The sequence below is a fragment of the Salmo salar genome, chromosome ssa18 (genome assembly GCF_905237065.1).
Source record: "Salmo salar chromosome ssa18, Ssal_v3.1, whole genome shotgun sequence".
Classification (NCBI taxonomy): Eukaryota; Metazoa; Chordata; class Actinopteri; order Salmoniformes; family Salmonidae; genus Salmo; species Salmo salar.
Window position 1 is genome coordinate 25,442,942 of NC_059459.1, and position 12,002 is coordinate 25,454,943.

The 12,002-nt window shown below is 44.0% G+C and overlaps 1 protein-coding gene across 3 annotated transcripts in view; it reads right to left on the minus strand.

Annotated features, from left to right (window-relative positions):
• Positions 1–12,002, minus strand: part of LOC106577124 (attractin-like protein 1) — a 355,235-nt gene that overhangs the window by 183,595 nt on the left and 159,638 nt on the right. For all 3 annotated transcript variants that reach the window (XM_014154875.2, XM_014154874.2, XM_014154877.2), the window contains one exon: positions 6,239–6,291. In XM_014154875.2, coding sequence (XP_014010350.1) covers positions 6,239–6,291 — 53 coding nt within the window. The remainder of the gene's footprint in view (positions 1–6,238; positions 6,292–12,002) is intronic.

Here is a 12,002-nt window from a genome sequence, read left to right on the forward strand (position 1 = left end):
TCTGTAACAGATGCCATGGCTGCCTTAGTTTGAAGATGCAATCCAGAGACAGGTGTTTTATACAACAGCCTGTTCTCTTTTCGACTCAGTCTGCATATTTGCAATTAAACGCCAACATTTTCTCCATCACCTTAGCTATCATACTCTAATTCCACCGTGCAATCCAGGATATACTGCTTGTCAAGACAAGGCCCAAATCCCCATCATCCGCGTGAAGAAAAGACAGAGAAAAAGGGTGAGGAGGGCGGGGTATCTTGTAAGAATTCGCAGACGAGTAGGTAAACCACCACTACCCTTTGTATTATTGGCCAAAGTGCAATCATTGGAAAACAAACTGGATGATCTATGATTAAGACTATCCTACCAACGGGACATTAAAAACTATAATATCTTATGTTTAACGAGACGTGGCTAAACGGCGACACGGATAATAGAGCTGGCTGGCTTCTCCATGCATCGGCAGGACAGAGCAGCTACGTCTGGTAAGAAGAGGGGCGGGGATGTGTGTCAATTTGTCAATAACTGCTGGTGCGCGAAGTCTAATATTAAAGAAGTCTCGAGGTATTGCTCGCCTGAGGTAGAATACCTCATGATAAGCTATAGACCACACTATCTACCAAGAGAGTTCTCATCTATATTATTCGTAGCCGTCTACTTACCACCACAAACCGATGCTGGCACTAAGACCGCACTCAACCAGCTGTATAAGGCCATAAGCAAAAAAAAAATGCTCATCCAAAAGCGGCACTCCTTGTGGCCGGAGACTTTAACGCAGGCAAACTTGTGCAGTGCAGCCAGAGGAAGAAAAAAACAATTATAATTAAAAAAAAAACTTTAGACCACCTTTACTCCACACACAGAGACGCATACAAAGCTCTCACTCGCCCTCCATTTGGCAAATCTGACCATAATTCTATCCTCCTAATTCCTGCTTACAAGCAAAAACTTAAGCAGGAAGTACCAGTGACTCGCTATACAGAAGTGGTCAGATGACGCAGATGCAACGCTATAGGACTGTTTTGCTGGCACAGACTGGAATATGTTCCGGGATTCATCCAATGGCATTGAGGAGTATACCACCTCCGTCACCGACCTCATCAATAAGTGCATCGACAACGTCCCTCCCCCCAGTGACCGTACGTACATATCCCAAACAGAAGCCATGGATTACAGGCAACATCGGCACAGAGCTAAAGGCTAGAGTTGCCGTTTTCAAGAAGCGGGACACAAATACGGACGCTAATAAGAAATCCCGCTATGCCCTCAGAAAAACCATCAAACAGGCAGAGAGTCAATACAGGACTAAGATTGAATCCTACTACACCTGCTCTGAAGCTCGTCAGATGTGGCACAGCTTGAGAACTATTACGGACTACAAAGGGAAACCCAGCCGCAAGCTGCCCATTGACGTGAGCCTACCAGACGAGCTAAATGCCTTTTATGCTCGCTTCGAGGCAAGCAACACTGAAGCATGCATGAGAGCACTAGCTGTTCCGGACGACTGTGTGATCATGCTCTCTGTAGCCGATGTGAGCAAGACCTTTAAACAGGTCAAATTCACAAAGTTGCGGGGCCAGACGGATTACCTGGACTTGTACTCAAAGCATGCGCGGACCAAGTGGCAAGTGTCTTCACTGACATTTTCAACCTCTCCCTGACCGAGTCTGTAATTCCTACATGTTTCAAACAGACCACCTTAGTCACTGTGCCCAAGATAGCAAAGGTAACCTGCCTAAATGATTACCGCCCCATAGCACTCACATCGGTAACCATAAAGTGTTTTGAAAGGCTGGTCATGGCTCACATCAACACCATCATGCCAGAACCCATAGACCCACTCCAATTCGCATACCGACCAAACAGAGCCACAGATGACGCAATCTCAATTTCACACCACACTGCCCTTTCCCACCTGGACAAAAGGAACACCTATGTGGGAATGCTGTTCATTGACTGCAGCTCAGCCTTCAATGCCATAGTACCCACAAAGCTCATCACTAAGCTAAAGACCCTGGGACTAAACACCTCCCTCTGCAACTATATCCTGGACTTCCAGACATGCCGCCCACAGGTGGTAAGGGTAGGCAACAACACATCTGCCACGCTGATCCTCAACACTGGAACCCCTCAGGGGTGCGTGTTAGTCCCCTCCTGTACTCCCTGGTCACCCACGACTGCGTGGCCAAGCACAACTCCAACACCATCATTAAGTTTGCTGACGACACAACAGTGGTAGGCCTGATCACCAACAATGATGAGACAGCCTATAGGGAGGTCAGAGACCTGGCAGTGTGGTGCCAGGACAACAACCTCTCCCTCAATGTGATAGGAAAAGGAAAAGGAGGGCCGAACAGGCCCCCATTAACATAGACGGGGCTGAAGTGTAGCGGGTTGAGAATTTCAAGTTCCTTGGTGTCCACATCACCAACGAACTATCATGGTCCAAACACACCAAGTTGTGAATAGGGCATGACAACATATTTTCCCCCTCACGAGACTGAAAAGATTTGGCATGGGTCCCCAGATCCTCAAAACGTTCTACAGCTGCACCATCGGGAGCATCCTGACTGGTTGCATCACCATCTGGTAGGGCAACTGCTTGGCATCTGACTGTAAGCTGCGACAGAGGGTAGTGCACACAGCCCAGTACATCACTGGGGCCAAGCTTCCTGACATCCAGGGCCTATATACTAGGCGTTGTCAGAGGAAGGCATAAAAAATTGTCAAAGACTCCAGTCACCCAAGTCATAGACGGTTCTCTCTGCTACTGCACGGCAAGCGGTACCGGAGCGCCAAGTCTAGGACCAAAAGGCTCAGAGAAAATGACTGAAAACCTAATACGTGTATCTTGCCACAAATTGAGAAACAAGTACTCAAAAGATCTCACAGATGGATTTGAAAATGAAGTGCAACATCTAAAGACGATATATGGTGCCACTTTTTCAGATGGTCATTCTCCTGTAGAGCTCCCAAATGCCATCCACAAGATGCAGCTGCAGAGCATCTTCTGTACAATGTCTGTAACAGTAGTTGGAGGTGAACGTGCCTTCAGTATGCTGAAACTTATAAAGAACTATCTAAGATCTACAATGTGCCAAGACAGGTTGAACAGCCTTGCCATCCTTTCAATTGAAAATCAGTTAGCTAAAAACATTTACTTGAAAGACACAAATGAGTTTGAGCACAAGAAGGCTCGACGCTGGGCTCTTGGTGCAGTGTAACCTCTGACTTTAGTTTACAGGGAACAAACACAAGGACAAATGCCTTAACCTGTTCCACCCAAGCCTGCCCGGGAATGGGCAAAATACTGTTTCAGAGGATTTTCTGTTATGGTTTATCTCCTGTGGAACTTACTCAGGAATGCCCACATAATGTCTTGACGCTAGAGTTGCAGTTTCATAGATGCTTGTTCTCTGTAGGTACCACATTTATGCCTGCAGTCCACATAGTTCAGGATTTTTTTATATTGTGGGTATGTTATTTAGGCATATATTTAGGAATTATGCATATGGCAGAAGAAGGTTAGCCTTGTTTATAAGAATTGGTAATAAATTAATTAATCTGAAACATGGATCATTGGTAATTTCTTCATTAAAACGGACTACAATATCATATTTAAAAAAATAACTACCAATTGTGTAGTTATTTACAATAAAGCATCATAAACATCTCATGACAGACAGCTTTTGTTAACATAAGGAACCAAAAATGTTTGCAATACTGTTAATATAGGCAAAGGATGAAGGTGGAAACTAGAATCTGCACAATTGTAGTATAGAGCAGCAGAAGCTTATAGTTAGTACATTTAATAACACATATTGTTCAGTACGTTATTTTAATCTGAAACATTCTGATTTCTATGTTAGGGGCCCAGTAGTTTTTTCCCCCATGACATACGCCTAGTTTTACAAAATTAGTCACATTTTCTTCCAAGCCATAAATTTGCATAAAAAAAGATGAAACAACGATGCATGTTTTGTCTGAATGACTCAAATCTGCCCATAGTTTGAGAAGTGAGAACGGACACACACACACACACACACACACACACACACACACGCTAATCTAAGGTTGTCTATAAACATGCAGGAAGACTCTTGAGTATATTGCCAATCTTTATACTGGCATTTTGAAACAATTCTTACCCTATTACAACAATCATCTAATCTGACTAACAACTGTCAATGTATGGATACGATTGCATTTGGTCAGATCAGCACACCAGTAAATAGCTAACGTTACTCCGCAAGTCAGATGGCTCAGTGTTGAAAATGATGCCTGTTCAAAATTATAACCAGCTAACGTTAGCTAGTTAAGTTGGCTTTTAGCTCCCATCTGACATCTTAGCACCATGTTTATCTAGAACGGGTTTGTTATCGTAATCTTTGCTAACAGGTCACATAGCTATCTGCTTAGCTAGCTTGCTTATTGCATGCGTGTCTGGGCACGTCAACACAAGCCTTATTATTAAACTAATATTTGCGACAGGAGGTTGATTTGTCATTTTGTCAATTCATCCATTTCTCAATACTGCACCATTCTGTTGGAGAATGAGTGAGCTTGTTACTGCTGATTTTCCCAACTAGACATTCTTCGGCATTGTGCAGTGCTCGTGGCTCAAGCGGTGAGCGGCATAGTAGCAGCCTTGCTATGTAGCGAGACTAAATTGGCAAAGCCGATAGAGAAGGGCCGGTAGCCGATAGAAAAGGCCACTATACCAGCTTGGCCGATTAATCGGTCGTTTTCTAATCTGAATGGCATGCTAATAGATGATTTACAGCCACTTTTCTGTTTGATATAACAAGGTTTGATGAAGGGACACAGGAAACAAATGTCTTTCTAATGTAACATTTAGAGTATTCGTGTGCTTCCTTGGCTGTATTAGGGAGCAAATGGACAAGCTAATAATGACTTTGAACCCTCTCAACCGAAGCAGTGGAATGATCAGGATATGGCAAGTCCCTCAGGAGACACCGTCTGTAGCCAAACAGAGTTACACAGATAGACAGCTCTCGAAGTGACCATAGTGATGGAAGTGATTTCCGGACCCACGTCCTCCTGGTAAGTATGGGTACACAGCGAGGGTGCCATCTAGTGCCCTCCTCACTTAGACATGATGCCACATGCCAGTCAGCTGAACAGACACAATCTCTCATGAATAACAGGAGACAGAGAGTGTTACCGTGATTGATGCAGGCACATGTATTTAACCTTTCTAAAGCTGGTTAGAATCTGACAATATAAAGATAAAACAATACTGAATATCAACTATTGAAATGAATGTTTCAAATACCTGCAATTTGTGGTGGTAGTTTTAAACTAGGTAAGTGAAAGTATAGCTTCGACAAAAATAGTTCGCATTTGTTCTGATCAAAGACATACTTGATGGACCATTGAGTTCCTGACCTAAGCAACTCTGACCACTAACATCCAAGTTGCAATTGACAACCTCTCATATAGAACTACACTAACTCATGACTACACTAAAATGGATTACTATCTCTCATATAGAACTACACTAACTCATGACTACACTAAAATGGATTACTATCTCTCATATAGAACTACACTAACTCATGACGACACTAAAATGGATTACTATCTCTCATATAGAACTACACTAACTCATGACTACACTAAAATGGATTACTCTCTCTCATATAGAACTACACTAATTCATGACTACACTCAACTGGATTACTATTGGAAGTGACAGTACTTGAACTTTGTTCCTAAACAGCTAGCCTTACAACCGTGGTTAGTCTACCAACTTGTACCGGCTGATGTCAGCGAGAATCTGTTTTCAGTAAAACATTCCCCAATGTACTTTAACTTGAAAAACCACAAATTTGCTGCAAATGATTAAAATCAATATGAGGCCAGTGGTCTGACACTGACATCTGGAGACAGAAGTCCCTCTAAACCCTGCTACCATCTCCAGCTCCAAATCTGTAAAATCAAGTTTAGAGCCAGACAAAGCTGCAGTTGATTACTGCCATACGCCTGCCACAGAGTAAATGCTTCCATCTGCTTCGCCCACCCTCAGTGCAGGGCAAAGGTCACAGAGATGTGCAGTTGTGTGAGATGCTGCAACTGACCAGGCGCATGTGTGTGTGTGTGTGTATGTGTGTGTATGTATATGTGTGTGTAAAAAATGAAAAAAATAGAACAACGGCAAGATCTGGAGGACGAAAATACAAGAGAGACTCAGGTGGGGCTGCAGCGGCGGGATACTTACAGTAACACGTTCCTCTGAGGGGGTTGCCAAGGTAACGGTTCTCGGAGTCGCAACTGCAACAATGGGAGAGAAAGAGAGAGAGGGGAGTAACAGAGATGGGGGGAGAGAGAGGGGGGGAGGTAAGAGAGGGGCGAGAGAGAGAGAGGGGGAGGTAAGAGAGGGGCGAGAGAGAGAGGGGGGGAGGTAAGAGAGAGGGGAGAGAGAGAAGAATGGAAGACATAAAACAATGAGCTTAACAACAGATATGTCACCTTGCCAAAGACATCACAGTCCTATCACAGACCGTTAATAACATCATCCCTGAGGGTTATTTTGGGCCAGGGAGGAGTGTCCTGAGAAGCCGTTTGTAGAGGTGCTATCTGAGGTGACACTACTGTGTGCTGCTTCAGGTGCTGTCCTCTCCCTGGTTATGATGAGGTGATTTCCCCTGACAGCCCTGTCTGACGATACCTCTCTGTTCTGCTGCGGGGCAGGAGCCATGTGTCTGTCTGTGTACTGGGCAGCAGGGGATTTAGTAAGCTACAGACAGCCCAGAACAACTTGAATGCTACTAAAAGAAGAGGGAGGGCAGCTAGGACCTAATAGAGGCTTGAAAAATATGATCCAAGTCACAAGTGGTCTTTAGCAACCCCAGTCAGGTGTGTGTAAAACTCAACAAATCCTTCATTTGACCCTGTTTGTCAAGGCAATCAGGAAGTCTTGACTCCACTACAAAGACAATGTTGTTAAAAAGCAGGCGGAGAACTGAACGCAGACTATGGGGAGTCGGAGTACCATGCATGAGGGTGATTGTGGTAGGTGGCATTTGATCATCTGGCTTGGTTTATGAGCCAGGGGTCATTACTGCAGTCCAAACACCCATGTTTATTGCCATAACCCAACTTCTACAAAACCCAGGGCGGTACCTTGGAAAGAGCAACAGCGCGTAAAACCATCGCTTTGTAAATACATACTCCACCACTTTGACAAGCCTATCTAAACACACATGATACATTGTCAAATCTGCCCCTTTAGTCAATAAATGGATTCAGAGGTAATGGCTCTGTTTGCAAGGCTGGTCAGGCAGTGGTTACTTAAGCAATAAGGCCAGAGGGGGTGTGGTATATGGCCAACATAACAGAGCTAAGGGCTGTTCGTATGCACGACACAAAGCAGAGTGCCTGGATACAGCCCTTAGCCGTGGTATATTGGCCATATACCACAAACACCCAGTGTGCCTTATTGCTATTATAAACTGGTTACCAATGTAATTAGAACAGTAAAAATAAATGTTTTGTCACACTCGTGGTATATGGTCTGATATACCACGGCTGTCAATCAATCAGTATTCAGGGCTCGAACCAACCAGTTTATAAAGATAAATCATGTAGGCAACGGTCACCTCCCTGTGCTTATACATAAAAATACCTGAATTCCATTCAGTGGCTGGACAAGCCTTGTTAGGAGGGTCATAAAGTAGCATTAATGAATATTTCATAGCCAAAGACAGAGCTTTATTCATTATGTACGGTTCCTATAGTTGGCACTGTGAAAAACAACCCCACAAAACAGCTCAAGAGAACTTGAATTTAAACACAGAGGCCACAGCAGAGTTATAAGGCCTTGTGAGTATAGGAGTTTGAAACCAATTGTATTCCACTTACACAAGGTCAAGACAAAAATATTTTCCAAACAATTATCTTTGTCCTCAGTAAATCTTAGGAACATGACAGTTGTGTTAAGATGCACAAAGGGGACTTTAAAAGGGGCCCCACTCTCCGTCTCCCCAGAGAACACTAACACTTAAACACGACACTCATCTAGGGGCTGGCTGATTAAGCAGCTTATCCTGTGGTAATGGTGCCAAGATGGAGGACCACCCTGGCCTCCTTCCACCAGTCTCTCTGCAGTCTGTCTGGCTGCCTCTCACTCAGAGAGAAAAGCACCACTGTCCTTAGGAACACTTCATCTGCTATTAAGCTGCCACAGTCTCAGCCACAGTGGACCCTCAGCATGGCTTTCTTTGTGAGCCGTAACAGAGGGCGGAAGGTCGGAGATTAAAGGTCGCTGTGGGCATTTGCGTTTTCGTGTGTAACTGACTTGCCTAGTTAAATAAAAGGTTAAAACATCCAATACAACACATGGAGAAATATGTTGGATTTCACTGAGAAAGGGATACTATCAGTTTGACTGGTCAACCAGACGGAGCGCTGCACTCACGTTTCAAAGTGAAACAGAATGTGAGCTATCACGCGATCAAGCTGGTTCCTGCTGGCTAGCTATCAGTTATTTCACAGTTCAAACACAAGAATGACTTAGTAATTTAGGTACACTGGCTGTACTGGGATCAGTGTTCCCCTGAAGACCAACCAGTGAGGCTCTATCCATTACTTTTCTTGACCGGAAAAAACATCTGAAGAGATTATCATAGTGTTTTATGAAATCTGTCATGGCTGACGTTTTTCTGCTTTTTATGTCTTATTTTCTCCCCGACAGCAACGCTTGGATGCTGCCTGCTCCACACAGGGAGGCAATTTCAACAGCCACTTAACTTGACATTTATTTGCTCAGTGCAAATTTCCCTTGTCTACCACTTAATGCTCACATCTCCCTCCATCAAAAGTTGCTCTGCCTCGCTGGTGCATGAGCACGCAGGCAGACGCTCACAAGAATACACAGTATACTCACAAACACATACATATTTGAACACACACTGTACACAGACACTGTACACAGACACCAGGATTTCCGTTAGACGGTAATAGCTGGCTTTTGCCAACAACAAAAAATGACATTGCGAAATAATGTAGTGAAACGTGCTTTAATAAGCCCAATCATTGCACAACATTTCTGAAGGCAATCGGGTGTAAAAAACAGTTTTGATGCCACAATTATAAAGAGCTACTATTTTTATTTCTCAACTGGTAATTGAAGCGAGCTTCCCATTCGCCATTCATGTGCATAGGCAACTAGGCAGGCTTCAGCGTGTCACACACCACTTTGCAATGAGCTGGAGGCAGTATGCATTTTCAAAACATATACTTCATTATTTGAAACCTGAACTTTTTTTCTACATATGAGGCATGTCTTATCTTGCTTCAAAAAAGCCTAGCCAAGATCCAACCAAACGGCAACATTTTTATAAAAGACTTCCATAGGCCATTGAAACTAGTAGCCTTTTTCTCTCATGTTCTATTGGTTTTCAAATCAACTTTCTTTCATTGTTCAATAGCCAAAAGGCACAATCTGATCTGTTGCATGAATCGTATTGTTTTTTTAATGTTAATTGGATGTAGCCTTGGCTTATTGGTTGTATACATTTGGGATCTATTGCCCCACAACTGTCCCAGAGTCCGTTTGGAATAGGCCATTTGTTACTTGCACAGAAAGACAAGATGACCAATAGAATTGGTACACTTTTCTACTATGGGGGACAGTAGATTGACAAAGGCCAGTGATATTGCTGTTCGTTACATGTCTTGTTAGCTGAGGAAAAGGAAACGTGGACAGTTATTCTAACATATTCAGTGCGTGGGTTTCAAGTTTCAGGAAACAAATTTTCACCATAAAAATTATCCTTTATAATAAAGCAGTTCATGCATCCTCGAATTGGCAGACTTATGTAAGAGAGCCTACTATTTATAATGTCATGAGTAGTTTGGAGAGTCATAATTTAGGCTAAGAATACACTACATGACCAAAAGAATGTGGACACCTCCTTGTCAAACATCTCTCATTCCAACATCATGGGAGTTGGTCCCCCCCTGCCCTCCCCCCCCTTTGCTGCTATAACAGCCTACACTCTTCTGGGAAGGCTTTCCACTAGATGTTGGAACATTGCTGCAGGGACTTGGTTCCAGTCACCCACAAGAGCATTAGTGAGGTCGGGGACTGGATTACGCCTGGCTCGGATTTCCCTTCACTGGAACTAAGGGGCCTAGCCCGAACCATGAAAAACATCCCCAGACCATTATTCCTCCTCCACCAAACTTTACAGTTGGCGCTATTTCCTGGCATCCACCAAAACCAGATGTGTCCGTCGGACTGCCAGATGGTGAAGTGTGATTCATCACTCCAGAGAACGCATTTGCACTGCTCATGAGTCCAAAGGCGGCAAGCTTTAACCCACTCCAGCCGACGCTTGGCATTGTGATCTTAGGCATTGGTTTTTTTAATTTTTATTTAACCAAGTCTGTTAAGAACAAATTCTTATTTACAATGACGACCTAGGAACAGTGGGTTAACTGCCTTGTTCAGGGGCAGAACGACATATTTTTACCTTATCAGCTCGGGGACTCGATCCACCAACCTTTTGGTTACTGGCCCAACGCTCTAACCACTAGGCTACCTGCCGCGGCTGCTCGGCCATGGAAACCCATTTCATGAAGCTCCCGACAAACAGTTATTGTGCTGACGTTGCTTACAGAGACAGTTTGGAACTTGGTAGTGAGTGTTGCAACCGAGGACAAACAATTTTTACGTGCTACATGCTTTAGCACTCGGCGGTCCCGTTCTGTGAGCTTGTGTGGCCTACCACTTCGTGGCTGAGCGGTTGCTGCTCCTAGACAATAACAGCACTTACAGTTGATCACAGCAGCTCTAGCAGGGCAGAAATTTAACGAACTGACTTGTTGGAAAGGGGGCATCTTATGACGGTGCCACGTTGAAAGTCACTGAGCTCGTCAGTAAGGCCATTCTACTGCCAATGTTTGTCTATGGAGATTGCATGGCTGTGTGCTCGATTTTATACACCTGTCAGCAGGTGTATTAAGGGGTTCCACATACTTTTGTATATACAGTGCATTCGGAAAATATTCAGACCCCTGGAATTTTTCCACAATTTACAGCCTTACTGAAAATGGATTCAATTGTTTTCCCCCTCAATCTACACGCAATACCCCATAATTACAAAGAAAAAAACATTTTTATTTTTTTATTTTGCAAATTGGAATATTACATTTACTTAAGTATTCAGACCCTTTACGGCCCCTTTTTTGTTGAAGCACCTTTGGCAGCAATTACAGCCTCAAGTCTTCTTGGGTATGACGCTTCAAGCTTGGCACACCTATATTTGGTGAGTTTCTCCCACTCTTCTCTGCAGATCCTCTAAAGCTCTGTCAGGTTGGATGGAGAGCGTCGCTGCACAGCTATTTTCAGGTCTCTCCAGAGATGTTTGATCGGGTTCAAGTTCGGGCTCAGGCTGGGCCTCTCAAGGACATTCAGAGACTTGTCCCAAAGCAACCCCTGAGTTGTCTTGGCTGTGTGTGTGCTTAGGGTCGTTGTCTGTTGGAGGGTGACCCTTCGCCACCAGTCTGAGGCCCTGAGCGCTCTGGAGCAAGATTTCATCAAGGATCTCTCTGTACTTTGCTCCGTTTATAATTCCCTCGATCCTGACTTGTCTCCCAGTCCCTGCCGCTGAAAAACATCCCCACAGCATGATGCTGCCACCACCATGCTTCACCGTAGAGACTGTGCCAGGTTTCCTCCAGATGTGACGCTTGTCATTTAGGCCAAAGTGTTCAATCTTGGTTTCATCAGACCAGAGAATCTTGTTTCACATGGCCTGCTTGGTTTTTGCTCTGACATGCACTGTCAACTGTGGGACCTTATATAAAACAGGTGTGTTCCTTTCCAAATAATGTCCAATGAGTTGAATTTACCACAAGTAGACTCCAATCAATTTGTAGAAACAGCTCAATGATGATCAATGGAAACAGGATGCATCTGATCTCAATTGAGTCTCATAGCAAAGGGTCTGCATACTTATGTAAATAAGGTATGTTTT